General features: G+C 42.5%; 1 protein-coding gene across 1 annotated transcript; it reads left to right on the top strand.

The window, feature by feature from the left end:
• Positions 1-4,212: 4,212 nt before the first annotated feature.
• Positions 4,213-7,691, top strand: vgll3 (vestigial-like family member 3). The gene is made up of 4 exons (XM_027009544.2): positions 4,213-4,929; positions 5,737-6,058; positions 6,186-6,683; positions 6,912-7,691. Exons 1-4 carry the CDS (start codon positions 4,804-4,806, stop codon positions 6,950-6,952), a joined length of 987 nt encoding a protein of 328 aa, XP_026865345.2. The 5' UTR covers positions 4,213-4,803; the 3' UTR covers positions 6,953-7,691.
• Positions 7,692-18,165: the final 10,474 nt, after the last annotated feature.

Raw genomic sequence — 18,165 nt, 5'->3', positions numbered from 1 at the left:
CAGCAATAGCTCAGATGAGGCAGTGGAAATGAAAAAGGTTAGAAATTTGCAATTGCAAGGTCTTCCCCAGGTGACCACAGCCCCAGGGTTAAACGGAAGCCAGAATTACTCAACTGAAGCAAATGAGTACTATTTGCATAGGGAATTAGAATGATTAAACTTAGAAGGGCATAGAGAGAAGTCCTTCAAGGAGGAACATTAATAGAATTCCAGACAGACTTTGCTTATGTCTGAGCACTAACTTGCAACCACAATGTGCCATTAATACACATCATTTAATTACAGTGAGATAAGCAGAGTTTAGGAGAATACATCTTTAGGAGCTACAGCTTTACTTGTATGTCTGTTGCAGCAGAAATGTCATATTTTCATGTTTATCAGTTACTGCAAACATAATCTTTAAAGAGAAGAAGTCTCTTTTTAATACATTTCCTGGGATTCCTAGAAATGAGACATTCACTGTCTGCTCAGTACTGAATACATCCACATAGACACCAAATATGCAGATCTGATAATGTAACCAGTCCGCAATGCAATAAATTCATGAATACCCTAAACACAAAGAGAATGCTAACATCTGCAATTAAGAATTCACAATTAATATTTCCTTTCAGCTGAGAGTTCTTTGTTGGGCCTTAAATATTTTTCATTGGTAGGCAAACGAACAGATGAGTATGCCTATCAGTGCCTTTGAATTCCTATCAACTCATTTATTGGACATGAATCCATGCTTTTTACCCTCTCCATAATCTTTACATTTTCTAAATAATGACATTTACAAAAAAACAGAAATTACTAATTATCTGGTGTTCATGCATAAACTCAGCAATAAAGATGTCCCTGATATACAGAAAAAAACATTTACATGGAAAAATCTAGAGGTGATCAATTAACACAGTGAGCTTTGGTGTCTGGACATTCTCCGTGGTGGCCATGCGGGCTAAAATGAGCTTCCTTTCATGAGTCACACATGCAATTAAAACTCAGATTTAGGATTCTGCATTGGTATGACAGTGTAATTACTGAAACAGTAGGACAATTAAGTACATTAAGAAGATGACTGTGGGAAGACATGCTTATTGATCGTTCTATTAACTACGTGTTCATCCGATTTTCCTGGAAATAGGATTTTAATTCTTACCGAGATATTACATTTCTTTGACACTTTACACCCGATTAAACCTTTAGCTCTACAGATGTCATAGGAATAACTGCCACCAGATGTTGGATGGCCACATGATTGCTTCATTCTGGGGAAGATGTGATTTTCTATTTCATGCCACCGTTAAATTGCACTGCTTGGAGTGAGCAATATTTCATGATCACCTGCAAGCTTTGCACATATTCGTATCATATGACACACTTCCAGCAAGTCTTCAGACAAAACCAAGTTAAGGGCAAATCAAATGTCTTTTTCCAACAGCTGATATAGTACATCACACTTTATGCTCGGCATAGTATGGAACAGGAAACAGAGAGTAAGCACAGTAAACGAGTGGGTGGACAGGCATGCAAGGCATACTGAACTCTAGACAAAACTATATAAGCATTGCCTATACACAGTACTAACCCAGACATGCAAGGCATACTGTGCTCTTGACAACTTAGGTTTGTTTAACATAATTAACGTAATTAAATAACATAATTTATGAGAAATATGATCACACGTTCATCAAAACGTCGAAATTTTGCTTGTCATCTAAATCTGCTCAGGATCTCTGTTCAAATACCATTTGCACTTGCCACACTGGTATTGAGCTGAAAGGGTGAGCCTATGAAAACAGGTGCATAATTAATCCTCACGACACTCTGGCATGCAGGTGTGCACACCAAGGTTTACCATAATTAGCAATTAAGATGTCTAAGGTGCTTATGCCGATAAATCACAAAACAAAATCTCTTTTCTCTTCTCACTTAAAGCCATAGAACCTTCTTTATGTCCTCAGCACAGGAAGGCTTTAGTAAGTGTTAAGGAGATGCAAGCTGAGTGTTTCGGATTCCTCCACGTCTTTGAAGACACAGAGTAGAGGCCATGGCTCTACCCTGCCTCCTGGAGGAGAGGCAGGGTAGTGTCACAACCCAAACTGGGAGAGGAGAGCAAAGCTGCAGACATACCCCATCCATCGCAGATCCTTTCTCTGTGCTCATTGTCTTTCCACATAAACAATCATTCTATCTGTTTACGTAATTTGGTACTCTGAACAATTAAACTATTGAAAAAATGCACGTATGATAAGTTCTTTTCATTAGCCTCCTCCTTATTAATGTACAGTAGGCTATATTAATTTAAAAAATCTGTGGACACAGCACCTTTTCCACTGTGTGTGGAACTGTGGTAGCGTCAAATAACATCACGTCATTCTTCAGACAGATAAGCCTCAATGTTATATTTATGATAACATTATCTGAAAAATGATTTTGTATCAGTAGTGCAAAATATAAACTGCCAATCAATGGCTCTCTCTGCCATAAGCATTCAGAGTATGAGCACTAACGAAGGAGGAGGTACTAATTTGTATTTAATTTGTTGTTAATGCCTTTAAAACAAACAGCCATATTTCTCAGGCACATTTCCCAGCACACAGGTCTAAACTGATGTGATGGCATTTAGATAGCATCATACATCAACCTGTCTGTACAGGTATTCACCTGTGAGCTTCAGTCACTGGAGAACCTCAAATGGCTTGGCATCAATATTCTAATGGCTGATTTTTGTAGAACTGAAATTGTAGATTTAATTGTAGAATTGAAAATATATAGCAAATCCTAATTGTGCTATTTAGTATCATGGCTTCTTTTTTGGGTATCTCTATGTTGGTGTTGAACAATAACAGCATGTTATGCTTTTACAGGTGTCTTTTAGTCTTTGGCAAACCCTGTGTGGGTGGCTAAAATAGAGAAAGAAACATTCAAATAGCTCCCCTGCTCTTCTCATCAGGGTTGCTTTATTTAAAAAATTATAATCATGTAAATGAGTGGAGAAAAATGAGAAATAGCAGAGAAACAACATTAGCCAACATGAACAGTGTGCATGCCAGCCTACTACACTTATGTATGTGTGTGTGTGTGTGTGTGTGTGTGTGTGTGTGTGTGTGTGTGTGTGTGTGTGTGTGTGTGTATCATATATTCCCCACATCCATTGGTGGCAGTGCCCTAGATCTTCTATAAAACCCACAAATTCTATAGCAGAACCAACTGAATTATTCACATCTCCCTCTGTGGTGTGCATTGCCGTAAGATTTGAATAAACAGTGTGTAATAAACACTAGAACAGCGGAGAGCTAAGAAAATTATGCCGCACAGGAAAAATACATAATATCATAAATAACAGTTTCTTTTCTATACGGCTCTATATTGCTGTGCAACAACACTGAATTAGGTATCATTTCACATACAAAATAAAACACATGCAAGAGTGACCTTAAAAGAATATATGCAGTACTAATTGAGAAATGGCTATTTTGTAGAATAAATATTTAGATACATGAGCTCTCTCTGTCTCTGTCTGTCTGTCTGTCTGTCTCTCTCTCTCTCTCTCTCTCTCTCTCTCCCTGTCTCTCTCTCTCTGTCTCTCTCACACTCACACACACACACACACACACACACACACACACACACACACACACACACACACACACACACACACACAAAATGAAAACAGACCATTATACCTCATATAGAGATCCTATAACTGCTGGCAGACCATACAATCTGGGCCTGGCTACAGAAACAAGTGACTGCACTTTACTGTACAGTTCTATTACATTACAAATCAAGCTTCAGATATTTAGATCCATAATCTTAAAGTATTTACAGGCAAGAGACATATCAGATTGCAATTAGCTTTTATAACCCAAGGGCACAATTTTCAAATATCATCAGACAGTTTTCTGGTTTGGTTTAAATGTTAACATCTATATATTTTATTAGAGGATCTGGGAATTTGATCCAATACAGAAGGTGAAATCTAGTCAGATTACTTCTGATACATTTAGAGATGAGCTACCCATCCCAGTACCTCCGGCAGGTGGCAGCAAATTCAAAATTCCTGATCCAAAATTTACTAATGAGGGAGAACAAACAAATTGTTGCTAAACTTAGAACGTTGCTCACAGCTAGCAAGCCTAAATAGAGTTAGATGCATAATAAGTATAACAAGATGCTTAGAAATATAGGGATGATAAATTAGTATTTAATCTTACTCAATTTAATTTTACAATTGTACTCAATCCACATCATACTATCAGGTATCAGCAGCTACACATGCTGGAAATAGAATAAATACATATTACATTTATTAATCCAAAAAATATACCTGCAATTCAGTATCCCGTCGCAGTATATCTGGTTTTATAATTATAATTCATTTTTGACAGTTACAAACTGTTATGTAGGCTTTTTTGATCAGTAATTTCCTCGGTTTCCTTCTGAGAATTCATCCCATATTTATCACTGGTCACAGATTCTGTCGCCCGAACCTGAAATGGGTGTATGACTCTGTGCATCTCGTCCAATCAGCGTGCTTCGCACTAAACTTCCATCCAATCAGCGAAGCACGTACAACTTTCGCGACTCTTTAGAGAAAATTCCTTGCGTTTATTCCTTTATTTTGATCTATGAGCTGTAGGTGGTGAAGTCTCGATGGGGACACTTTTTTATGCTAATCTTTGCCTTTACAAACTGCAGCGCTTTTGTCAAAGCTCAGGTTTATAAAAAGGCTAAGGATGGCAAAAGCATTTATCTCTCAGTGAGGAGCCCACAGCAGCCGTTTCCGAAGAGCTTTCGAGATTACTGCCCTCTGACATGAGTTGTCTGGATGTTATGTATCATCAAAATTATGGAGCTCATCATTACCTGCCAGCGACACCGGCGGCGGCAGCAGCCTATAAAGCGGCATACTACCATCACCACCACCGCCAACAGCAGGAGGTAGGTCCCTCTGCCAGAGCCTCGACATGCACAGCGCTTCAAAACCTGAGAACGGCATGTGTTTCTTCTGTCACTTTTCGCTGAGACGTCCAGAGGGCGCTTTACTGTTATATAACATACGTGGCGTGCTTTTGGAAATTAGCGACAGCATCTTTTAAGTAGTAAAACATGAAGACACTTCTACGAGTTTCTTTTTGGCTAGGGGCAGATGTGAACTACCCAATATAGGACTTTTGATGTAGTTGATTTGTGTGTGTGTGTGTGTGTGTGTGTGTGAGAGAGAGAGAGAGAGAGAGAGAGAGAGAGAGAGAGAGAAAGAAAGAAAATATAGCCTCATTTAAAGATATATATAAAGTAGGATATGTATTAAGTTGGAAGGAAATCAGTCAAGATTATGTCGGCATGATTGCCAAAACAAACAGTCAATCACAAAGCTGTTTTTGTTTTTTGTTTTTTAGTCTAATTGTGTATTTTTAGACTCAAGAACCCAAACTTTCAGGAACCCAAACAACACATTAGAGAAAGTGACATTCCAAGAAATGAACGATGACTGCGTCTTTGTAGTCCCTCACTCCAGATATTACATCAGCACTAAGAGCTTTAAGTTCAGTGGTACTGCAGTTCATTAGCGCAGTATGGACAGCACACCACTAAGGTGTCAAGTACAAGCAGCAGTCCAGCGATTCAGAATGAGAATTCTCAAATATCTGATCTGTTTATAGTCCAAGATGGTCATAAATGTAGGGGCATATTTTTTAAAACCCCAACTTCTCACAGTCATCTTCTGTATTTGGTATGTGTGTGCAGAAGAAGTTTACTGCCTACAGCAGGATGCAGGACTGCACCAGCTTGTCTCCACACGGTGGCCAAGTCAAGCCAGCTGAGAAGCCCAGGACTGAGTCCAAGATGCGGAGAGAGGAGGAGCAGGGTGAGGTTGCGGAGGCCAGGTGTAAGGAGACACAGCCTGCTGAGGCAGAGTACCTGAGCTCCAGATGTGTGCTTTTCACGTATTTCCATGGGGACATCGGGGACGTGGTGGATGAGCACTTTTCCCGTGCCCTCAGCCAACCAAGTGCCTTCACCAACGATCCCAAGGGCAACAGAATCTCCTCTGGAGCTCTGTGGAAAGGTAAGGGGAGGAAATGTATATTGCCATGACAACCTTTTAACATACAATCTAAGCATATATAGATATAGACATATTTACATCTGTGTATGTGTGGTTTAGTGATTAACTGGGTGCTTGTGCTTAACAGATGTGGGCTCGCTCCCGGAGGGTCAGTGTAGCTCGCTGCCCTGCTCTCTGTGGAGCAGCAGTTACCCGTCTCAGACCAGCCCGTGCGTCTCCACTGGTCACAGCGACTTTTCCCACACCGCTGCCTTCCACACTGCAGACACTGGCGTCTGGAGCGGCCCCAGCCTTGCCCAGCCTGGCCTCCCTCCTCCATCAGCCCTGCCTGACTCCTGGCCCTACAGCCTAGGCAGCCAGGGTGGAGCTGGTTACCCTCATGTCCATGAGATGTACCCTCACATGCACCCCCGCCAGCCCCATCCCCACACCCACGCGATGCTCCATCACACCCACAGCGCCACCCTGGATCCACGTTTCAACCCCCTCCTGCTTCCCAGCATGCGGCCATCCTGTAGCCCTTCCGCCAGTGCAGAGGGGGTGAAGACAGAGCTGGAACCCAGTGGCTGTGCAGCTCCCAGCTGGCCAGCAGCATTTCATGGGACTGTGGATATCTATGACACAGGTAAGAGGAAGAGGAGCAGAGACTCCTTTAATCTCATAATCAGTTCTGATATTCCATTACTGCAGCCCAGTTGCTGAATACACAGTAGGAGCCTCCACATTTTGAACTCACTTGAACACATTTGTGCTCAGATCTATCAAAAAGAAGCAAACTTTGTCCATGTATCTTAGACTCCTAAGACTGCCCTGAGTGTACAAACAATACAGTGCTCTATTTTTTGTCCAACAGCACTGGATCAGGACAAAGCCAAAGCCAGTGTCTGGTTCTGAAATGGAGAATATCTGCTGCTGACACACAGCCTTGAAGCAGATCACCTGTGACATAAGAGAAAAGATGGCCCAGAGTCCCACTGTGGAATCTCTCCCTGGAAAGCTTTCAGATTTCCTAGGAAGCGACTCAGGAATGGAAACTTTGTCTCCACGAATGAGACGAGCACAAAAATGAATTTTGAGAGAAGCAGCCTTTCTGTAAAAGCAAAGTGTCCTGTTTGGATCATTGTGTCTGGGCAGTGCACGTGGAGAGAGAGTCGTTAATGAACTCATCTGGCACACTCATCCACCTGGTCTCTCAAAGAGCACTCTCAGAGGATCGACAATGAAGGAAGCCACTTAAATATATCAGAGTCTAAGAGGTATATTTTCCTACTTTTTGTAAACCACATTGAACTTTTCTTATTTAGTGGCTGATGTTCAAAAGCTTCTATGTACTTTTATGTACCTACCACTGGTTCTGTTGAATGGACTGCCTGTTTTGGTACATTTAAGGGCCGTCCTCTGTTTATATGGTTATAAATGTTCGAATGTTTGAGTAGCAGCCTTATTCAAATAGAAGCTTTTATTTACTTTAATATATTTTGTCTTGTGATCTACAGATTTGTGAATTTTGTGAGTAGTTCGTGCAAACTGTTTCTACCAAAGTGTAAATTAATTGTTTTGTTATATTGTTTGCTGTTTGATAAAATGCAATTGCTTTCAGTGCTAAAATAAATTGCTAAGTTTTATTGGCAAATATGTTATGGTGATTGGACATGCTGGCCAAGCATTAAGCAGGTCAAGTTGTTGTCAGTATTCAGTTAAAGGTGTTATTTTTGAGTAGGTATACTAAATTATTTTACAATGTAAACTAAATGAATAAATCATCAGTAAATTATAGGGTGCTTTAATGACTTTAAAGTCTCCTCTAAAGGGTTTTACTGTAGCCCAAGTCTGATGAGAGTTTTGACCAATTTTGGGAAAACGCAGAGACCAGTAAGAATCCCAGAAGGAATAGTGTCATTCCATTCAAATCCAGCAGGACAACCACTTTTTTCCACAAAACCACAAACACTCTGAAGCTCCTCAAAGTTCAGTGCATCCTGAGACATGGTACTGTATATTTATTTAAATGTCAAACATGCAATGCACTTCCTGTTTAACTAAGAAGTCCAAATCAAAATGACGGTGAGTGAATGTCAGTTTTAAGACTGTCCACAACAAACATGTCTGCAGACAAATCCATACTCAGGTTTAGATAAAACATAGGAATGTGGAGATTTTCTGTTTCTGAGGAATGACCAAAAGTCAGCCGAAGAATGCAAAAATTGCCCAATATGTGCTCCAGGGTGAAACTGGATATTAATTTGGAGGACTACAGCTTCAAATATTTGAGGGGATCCTAGTGCCAGAAACTGTATTTTCATCCTAACAGACATCTGTTGGGATTGAGAGTGTTTCAGCATACATCTTCTGGGAGTAGAATCTCTGGCCAGATGCCAGGACTCACCCCTAATATTCCTGTCTGTGGCATCTTTCAGAACTATTTATTATTTCTTTAAAAGTGTCCTCTAGGTTGATAATGCTCATATGGGCATTTATACTGTTTATATTGTCAATGTCCAGTTCATCATTATAAAAAGTTCTTTAAATGAAAACATGACGTTTATTTTACACACATTTGTATGAGTTGCCTACTGCACTGAGATTATGCGTTTTAAATACAACAACAGAGTTCTGTGTTATAGGAATTGGTTACAGGTTCTCTCTCAGGCCTCCACCCGTCAACTAAACTATTAATTGTTTCACCAGTACCCCTCCTGCTTAGTTGCCTGTTTTGAGCATTAAATAATATCGCAAGGTTGGTCATTGAAATGCAATGACATATCTTGAATAATGGCGGTAATTGTGTTCTAGAGGATGAATAGTCCCACTCGAAGCAGAATGATACACGGCACTGGGGCTCTGCTAATTGCTGCTCCTGGTTATATAAGTCTGGCGGTGCAGAGAACAGGAGGTCTCATCTAGAGCAAAGTAATATGAGCTTCTCAAGTGGCCCTAACAGACACAGAGTGCAAAATGAATGAGGTGGATAGAGAGCTGCGTGGACATTGCCAGGAGAGAGATAAACAAGCCGAGAATGCTGGCCCGTTTGCGGCATACTCACTGATAACGCTGGAGCTTGTTTTGTTCTCTCCGCGCAGGAGGCACCGCACGGCTGATCAATACTGTCTCGCAGAATAAGAGTTCTGAGCATCCTAGTGTCATGCCTGCCATGCAAAGGCTCATACACCAAGACTCTGGATGGTTTAACAATTTCAATTACACATCTGGAGCAAACTGTTGACGTGCTGGACTATATCGATCATTCACAGAAAGTGTGTATGTAAACAAATGCTCCTCATCATTTCTATAGTCCAAGTCTTAGGCAGAGCAAACATGTATTTTACATTAAATTTCAAAATAAAAAATGAAAGCTTTCCTTTACACCATGAAGTGGTTACTGAAAGGTCTTCACCATTGTACTCATCTGTCATTTTATATATATATACTTTTTTGGTTGGAAAGTATATAAAAATGTTAAAATGTCATGCATTTTTTTTAAATCCTATCCTGCTCTTCATTGCCTGCTAGGATTAAGTGGCCGTTTGGCATCGCAGGGACCTCCAGCTCTACTTGGAAACGAGGCTCCACTTTCTCCAGCGTTGTCTCAGTAGTACACAGGAAAAGAACGGCAGATCTCCCTCCAGCCTGCACTCCAGGCTCAGACCCTCCCTCAGGAAATCAGCCACTGGAAACATGCAGCTCCTGGCTGGAACAGAGGAATCAAAGCACTTGCCTTGTAGCCCCTCCATTAACATGTAATGCACTTGTATGCTAATTCTCTCAGGGCTCCTACTGATACCCTTTGGACACACCGCAGGCACTGCTGAACCAACCAGATGACAGTTCATAAGGCCAGGATATACCCCAAAATAGGTCCATGTGCACATGTAGTACGCCGTAGAACACAATACTGAGTGACTGTTCTGATAGATTTATTTGGTTGTCAGAAAATGATCACAAACATTAGTGACAAATATATTCTAAGAGGATTTGGTGTAAATAAAGGAATTGTTTTTGCCATAGTCGTAAGGTAATCTCTGTGCATGTCTTTGTCCAATTTGCACCAATGTTCATATCTGGGCTGCTAAGGAAACCGAAAAGCCTTAAAATGCAGTGAAAAACAGATGATGGTTTGGTGCAGTAATTTTAAACTGGTTTACCATATGGTGACATATCAGTAAAGTGAGTATCAGATTTTGAAAGGATCATATAAAATATATTGAATAGTTGTAGTTATAGATTTAATACATTGAAAATGTTTGTATAGGTCTTTACAACAAGACTGTATTAAAGAGGTTAAGAGACTTAAATTGGTACATTTGAGTAAATGTCCATCAGACATCCCCTGAAGCTATGTTCTTGAGATGGAAAAAAACTTTAAAAAAACAAACAAACCCAAAAAACAAAAAAAAAAAAACCTCAATAAAGTGAAGAGGGTAGTTTCAGAAACCAATTCACTGCTTCAGTTGAATACGTATGTGAAATGTGTAGTTTTACAATCACTTCAGCCAGTGGCACTAAAACCAGGACCGTGCGAAAGGGGACTGTCCTAAGGGGCCAGATCTGTCGTCCAGGGTGGGATATGTGGAGCATCGCAGTGTCAGAGCGTGTCTCTCTCCTTCACCACCCATTGCCATTCCTGCGTAATAGAGCACATGATTAGTCTAACAAAAACACAATGCCAGCTGCCTGGATGTGAGACTGCATAAATACAGCCTTTTGAGTTTCGTTACATGCCCTTGGAACGCCTGTGTTTTCTGAGCAAAGTCCATATGGCAATCATAAAGTGCACTCAGACCAGCCCTGTTCTGCCCCTAACATTCACATGCCAATTTCTCTTCCAATTTGGAGGAATAATTTTGCTAATTTGCTTTCCGCATGCAAGCCATTGGAGATGAAACACTCCACACTGGTTGTGTTTGGATATTAAAGGCAGGGTCCATTTTCTTCAGCCAATACATGTCAACACCCATATAAGATGAGTTAAATGGAGCATGATGGTTTTATTAAACTGCACATGTCCTTTGATTGGAGCCCTCTGTTTTCAGTACCAGCTGACTACTAATTATTTAACTAATTTCAAACAGACTGTTTGGTAGAGTAGCTCAGATCATAGCACCAATCAGTATCAACTGAAGATTAAAGGTTGACTGGTTTTAATTAAAATTAAATGTAATGGTTTCTTAGGCCTCAAACATCACAGATTCTGTTTACTTGTCTTAGCACAATATAGCATTGCCTGTAAATAAATTAATTTGCACAGCACTGCTGGATGAGTGGTGCAGGCATGTGATCGGTGGAAATAATGACAACTGACATATCAGTACATCAAAGTGAAACATGACTTAAAACATGGTGTTCGGCCAACACTGATGGATGTTTATAATTAGGCTTAAACCTCTATCAATTCAGCATTTCAGCTCTCTCCACCTGCAGAGCTCTTGCCCACCCACCGAGTAATGAAAGCACATTCTTCGCCCTTACTGACAGTTTAGTTTCCTCTTTTTCACACCCAGCAATAAAAGTCTAATGATACTATCAAATATTTAGTATTGCAGGACAGTGTAGATAATATGGGCTGTAGATGGAGATATAAGGGAATTTTCTATGACAGGAAGCATTTCTTAGGAGTGAAAATATGTGAGTATGTGTGGCTTTCTGTTTCCCATTACTCATGTTTCTTTCTTCATGCATCTCACATACAGTATTAGTGCTCTAAACTGCAGCTCACTCCATGGGGTCGACTAAGAGCTTCACCTGGCTGCATGTATTACTGAACAGATATGCGCGTCTTACAAGATTTTATGCTGAAAGTACTCTTTTTCTCTACCCTAGTTCTCTACTCTCATTCTTACTAATCACTGATCTCACTTACATGAGGTGTAAACAGTCAAATTAGGACTCTCTACTGTCAATTTTATGGAATTATTTTTTTTAACTATAAAAACACCTACACTTAGTAAAACCACAGACATCAGAAAAGACAGACATTTTTGTGTCTAAGTAAGTAACACTACTGATACCTTTAGGTAAACTTTACTTATGTATGTAGCTACTTTCCCATCCAGCTCTCATACCAGGAGCTTTTTGTACTTAAGTAGACCTACTTTTTTTTAAAGGAAACGCATGGCTTTTTGTCACACAGGGCACACGACAGAAGCTCATAGCCTTCGAACCAGCTGGCTGATCATTGTTACCAAACAAATCTCACTTCACATTTTGGAACCAGAACTTTCAAAGAGCATGACCTCTTTTATTTATTTTAAGTGCCCAATAGCATTTTTTTATTGTACATACCACCCACAACTCTTATCCACTTACACTTTGTAGCGAGGAAGAATATAACAAAAGTAAGATACATTTTTAAAAATCAAGCTTAGATCTCTTTCAAAAGCAATAAATTTTAGAAAGCATTCCAGTAATGTATTCAGTGGTGGTTCTGTACTATAGACCTGTGTTTTGCACTTTGGAGCCAAGACACAGAGCAAACACCCAGTTTCCGAGCTGTATCTCGCTATTCCCCAGAGAGCAAGTCCGGTCTGGGTAAGGTCACAGCATGCAAAATATTTTCATTAGTGGTACTAATCACTGCAGCTTGTGGTCATGCGATGAGAGGTGGAGACTCATTAGGAGGCGTGTCCCTAGCTGCACCTCAGCTTCCACTAGTTGAGTCCAAACACATCCTGGCTGCTGACAGACGGCCTGCAGCTGGAGCAGGTGGGACCCTCACACACACACACACACACACACACATACACACACACACACACCCGCAGCACTGACCAGTCTGCCCGTCCATTCTAGCATCTTGTCCGGCCCACGCTTACTCCAGATCCCAACAGCATGTAGCAAAGATGCCATGGAAGACAATCATAATATGAAGAATAAAAGCATTGTGTATTTGCTATTTACTTGTGTAAATACACACACACACACACACACACACACACACACACACACACACACACACACATATATATATATATATAAACAGAACAAAGCAGAACTTCCTCTGCCATGACCTTTGCTTGGTTATTTATTCCATGTTTGTAGGCTCAACAAAACCCCTGTTAGGTAATGAGAGGCAGTCCTTAGCCAAGGACCAGAATAACACAGCATAGCTAGCATACTTCTCCATTTTAATAAGAGATTAGCGGGCACTTTCCACCTGTTTCCGCGGCTCAGGAGCTTGGCAGTGATCTGTGTGGGCCCCGGCACAACAGCCCACATCTGCTTCACATGTTGTCCTTTTTACTCGGTGCCTTGCTTCTGGCTTCCTGTGCTCACAATGAGTTCAGTGTGTTCTGCAACGGGGCCGGGGCCTCGTCTGCATGGCCCCTTCACAGCCCAGCAAAGTCAACAGCTGTAGCGGAATGTAAATTCACAGCGCCACTGTGTATTTGAAGCCTACCTCAAAGGGGCCAGTTAGTAGACATTTAGAGGGTGAACCAGGGACCATTGAGGGTTTTGGTGACCAGAACAATGCCAAGCCAGAGTTACTTTTGCACTCAAACATCCCACTGACACGCTTCTTCCAATGCTGTAGTTTGTCAATAGCTCATTTTGAATCACATTAGAACATAGAGTAGCTCACTGTGCCAAAAGCAAGGTTGCAGCCCTAAAGGCTAGTGGTGTCAGAACGCAATCTGCAGTTATGAAGGAGTCAGACAGGCATCTGCATTAATCTTACACAGCCTCAGCACAGGCAAGAAGAGTACACTGTAGAAACGCCAAGGTCTTCCAGAGAGTGCACAGCCATCGGGGATTCATGCTCCCGTCAGCAATGTGGTAAGGCACATTAGGACTACCCAGAATAAAAGTCTTGGAGGATTATGGCAGCCTGACAGCAAACACTGTGAAACATTTAACAAATCCTGCGCTTCTCGGGAAGCTCATTAAATGCATTAACGTCAGTACCAGTGAGGAGACATCACTCCACAAGTTTCACCGTGCTGCCAATTAGACAAAAGAATGGCAGTTTTCATCTCCATTGCAGAAGAATAAACCGCTACATACAGGTTTTTCTATTCTATATTATTCTGAGAGCTGTGGAGTTTCAAAAGGGCACAAAATGAGAGGAAGAGGAAGCAGGTAAGATTTGTTTCTCTGCACCCAGTGCAGTTTCTCCACATTATCATAACCACACTGCACACACACTAATGGATAAGGCAGCAGATAGATACTCTTAAGAGGGCTGCAGATTTGTTCAGAGTGTGAGTGACACAGAGAAGTGTGAGGGCTCTGGGGGCCCGATCCTCTGGTGCTTGTTTCTCTGGGGGCCTGATCCTCTGGAGCCTGTTCTTCTAGGGGCCCAATCCTCTGGTGCTTGTTCCTCTGGGGGCCTGATCCTCTGGAGCCTGCTCCTCTGGGGGCCTGATCCTCTGGGGGCCTGATCCTCTGGAGCCTGCTCCTCTGGGGGCCTGATCCTCTGGGGGCCTGATCCTCTGGTGCTTGTTCCTCTGGGGGCCTGATCCTCTGGAGCCTGATCCTCTGGTGCTTGTTCCTCTGGGGGCCTGATCCTCTGGTACTTGTTGCTCTGGGGGCCTGATCCTCTGGTGCTTGTTCCTCTGGGGGCCTGATCCTCTGGTGCTTGTTCCTCTGGGGGCCTGATCCCCTGGTGCCTGCTCCTCTGCCTTCCACCAGCCTGCCACTTTCCGGCAGTCCCATGTTGGGGCGAATCAGCCTAAACACACAAACAGTAAAGGCTCTCAGACAATGGCACAGCTGGTATTCCTCTCCCTTCAAACATGGCCATTGTCAGCTAATTGAGTTAGAACAGACTCAGATCTTCATGCAGGAAGCGATCTGTCAAAATTTTGTCACGTTCCCAATTACGGCAGTCAGTCCTCAATAATCAGCACTCTCCTGTCCATCTTGAACACCTATGAGATAGTTAACTGAACTGCTAAGCAGGCATGCTTAGATCCAGCCAGAACTGCAGTACAAGTTTAAGTAACAGTTCTTTTGGCACTGTGAATCAGGAAAGCAGGACAGATGTTTGTCTTTGCATAACAGTGCATAAAGAAGTGCAGAGGAAGCATACTCATAAAACACATCCAGACAGCTGTGAACGTGTATGACACTTCTTCTGGCTGAGGCTGTCATGTTCATCAGAGGATCATGCAAGGATCCTGTACAACAATCTCTTGCTGTTACATAACTGCCTCACTCTTTAAGGTCTTAAAGTCAGAATATACTCAACAGATGAGTGCCTATTAAATTACTTGATATTCAAATCTTCAAACAAACGTTCTGGGAGGACTGCATCAGTTGACACTAATGCAGTTAGGAATTTACCATCTGCTCCACAACTTCCAACTTCACCAGAGTAAACCCCTACCTGCACACAACTGGGGCTGACTGGACAAGCTATGGGAGCCCATTGCTGGTGCAGTGATCCTTTTCCAACCAGAAGCAGGACTGGGTTCTGGTCGCACCATCCCACAAAGGCTACCACCTGCACCATACATGACACTGAGTACCAAGGGAGGAATGACATGACAGGGGGGAGGCGCTTCACATATGTAAAATGTCTCTCTGATGGCAGCCCCCCGAAACACCTGTCAATCAGTCTGGCTGAGGAGGTGCAGTGGGTGGGTGAGGAGTAGTGGCCGGGGCTCCTGTCGCTCAGTCTGAGCCCTACCCAGCGGGGGAGCTGATCTAGACCCTGCCAAAGCTCAGCGGGCCCAGGCTGGCTTGTGTCAGCCACTCCACAGGCGGGCCGAGGCCTGAACAAGCAAACCTGCTGGGTCTCTGTGAGAGCAGGCCTGCCGTTGTGCAAGGCCTAGGCTGGATGTCAGGACAAAGGCCGGGCAGTAGAGGGACAATGGAATTAGCTGACAATTTGTATCACTTCCACTCAGGCCTGAGCCATCTTATCCTGTTAGGAGCTGCTTTCAGCTGTGCAACACAGCCCTGCTTTGAGGCAGAAGACGGATAAGTAGGATAAAGCCCTTGTTATCCCACTTTTCCCTCAAAGAGATTACAATCTTCGCTGCGGTGCGCCTTTCGAGTCGCGTTCGCGTGCCGACTCCCGCTTCCCACGCTTGACTGACGCCGTGGCCCCGGGAGGCGTCAACCCTTCAGGACGCGTCAAGCGCCACGTCACCGTAAGAGCCGTGCACCCCTCGTCAGGTGCTGGTGGCCCGTCACGGCGGGCAACATACCAGGCCTTTTCGCCAACATACAAGAGCCTCCTGCCTGACTTCATCACACCAGCTGGGGGTAGGACATCCTGGCGGGGCTCGGAGAGAAAAGGGCCCCGTGGACAGACAGGGCCTGAATGGAGGGAAACACACCGCCTTGTGCGTCAGGGGGCAGCAGGAGCGGAATGTGCGGGTGATAATGGACTGCAGCGGGTTGAGTTCTACTCGCCTCGTGCCACAATGGCGTCTTTGACAGCTGAGAGAACGCTGCCTTTGTGCAAGCCGGCTGGTAACACTACACATTGTTGTGAATGCTCTGCATAGCTGGCATTCTGCCTCGCGCCTTCCTCTGGGTTCTGAGCTTATCAAAAATTCCTTCTTCTTTCTCTCCAGCACTTCTTTTTGTGTGACTGCACATTGTGTTGGCAGCTACTGCTGAGGGCAAAGGACCTTTGCAGAATGTATTCTTCAAATACCAGCAGCTCCTGCCGATGACTTCACTTAAATAACATACAAACCCTCATAATGAAACAATAAAAAAAGATTTAGAGCAGTGTAATAGTCAGCCATCTATTTAACAGTGTCCTGTCAGTCCATTACATGCAGTATATACAGTGTCTACAAAGACGATCTAAATAGTAAACTTGCTAAATGCAATTCATTTGTCCAAAAAACTTATATTGTTTATAATATTTTAAACCTTGATAGATTTGGTATTGCAGTAGAGCATTCAGAACCTTCAAAACTGCATCTTTTATTTTATTCAATTATAAGAACATGAACAGACCTCCTAATGCATTGTCCTTGCTTGTGTGTATCCATGATGCTCAGATGTTGGACAGGAGAAAGCAGGTGAATAATTAAAGGGATGAGAATTTCTGAGGCAGAAGGGAACCTTCCAGAACAACAATACAGTGCATAACCCCTCAGCAGGTAAAAACACTCAAGTGTTCTCATTTTGCTTTCATAATATCTCAGGACATCTCCAGAGGAGCCCTGGTGCACTCACAAGGGGATACACTAATTGAGTTTCCATCTCATGTCTTTTAATAATTGGGCCGTATTACGCACATGGCTCAGGAAGCGGTTTGGGGAAAAAAGCAAATAGGAACATTTTAAATGATCTTAGCTTAGTTGGTCAGTATCTTCATAAGATTTTTAAAGCCTTTGGAAAAGCATACTTCAGAGAAGTTTATAGGAGCAGCCTGCTTGTGGTTATTAATAAACCTATTGGTAAATTTGGACTCATCTATGTGAGTAGTCATAGTGGAAAACATAACCAAATTGAAAATGTAGGGCCATACATTGGGGAAGGTTAGGGAAGACCTGTACAGCTGCCATGGCTTAGGTGTAATACATAATATGAATACATATTGCGTATACTTAAATGTTCCTGTGAAAAGCCACCACAAAACCAGGCATTCCTCGTGATTAAACAAAGCCTAGACTCAGAATACACTGAATTCTGACAGAGAGCCATGGGGGTCTTGAGCCTGGAGATATAACCGGGTGGGTTCTCACAGGGAAGTACGGACAGCAGGAGCCTTCTCTGCTCCTACACCCTGCAGATGTTCAGTCAGTCATGCATCTATATGGACACATACATGGACACGCATGCGGGTCTGCTTGGCCACTGGTTCCGAAAGCCATGTTAGAAATTTGGCAATGAAGAGTCAGTAGACTGTATTGATCTTGTGATTCAATGTTTATTCTCTTAACAATATTGGAGCCTGGCCCAGTGAATCTACCTTGTAATGACGAGAAGTCAAATCCTGAATAATGTTCTTTGAGGTCATCACTAGAGCCAACAACAATAGAGCAGCACTCTAACTACAGAGTCTGTTATATGTATATGTATATGTATATGTATATGTATATGTATATGTATAGAACTGGTACCACCTTGGCTGAATAGTGTCTATTCTTAAACCAGTCAGTTGTACATGAACATTATCTTGTGTGATGACAGAGCAACTGTGA

This window comes from Electrophorus electricus, chromosome 2 (genome assembly GCF_013358815.1).
Source record: "Electrophorus electricus isolate fEleEle1 chromosome 2, fEleEle1.pri, whole genome shotgun sequence".
Classification (NCBI taxonomy): Eukaryota; Metazoa; Chordata; class Actinopteri; order Gymnotiformes; family Gymnotidae; genus Electrophorus; species Electrophorus electricus.
This window is presented reverse-complemented; position numbering and strand designations above follow the sequence as displayed.

Bases quoted from the DNA above. Each gene is read 5' to 3' on its own strand.
- vgll3 (XM_027009544.2), top strand. From the start codon at position 4,804: ATGAGTTGTCTGGATGTTATGTATCATCAAAATTATGGAGCTCATCAT. The intron at 4,930-5,736 runs GTAGGTCCCTCT...ATGTGTGTGCAG, and splicing joins ACCACCGCCAACAGCAGGAG to AAGAAGTTTACTGCCTACAG. The intron at 6,684-6,911 runs GTAAGAGGAAGA...TTTGTCCAACAG, and splicing joins TGTGGATATCTATGACACAG to CACTGGATCAGGACAAAGCC.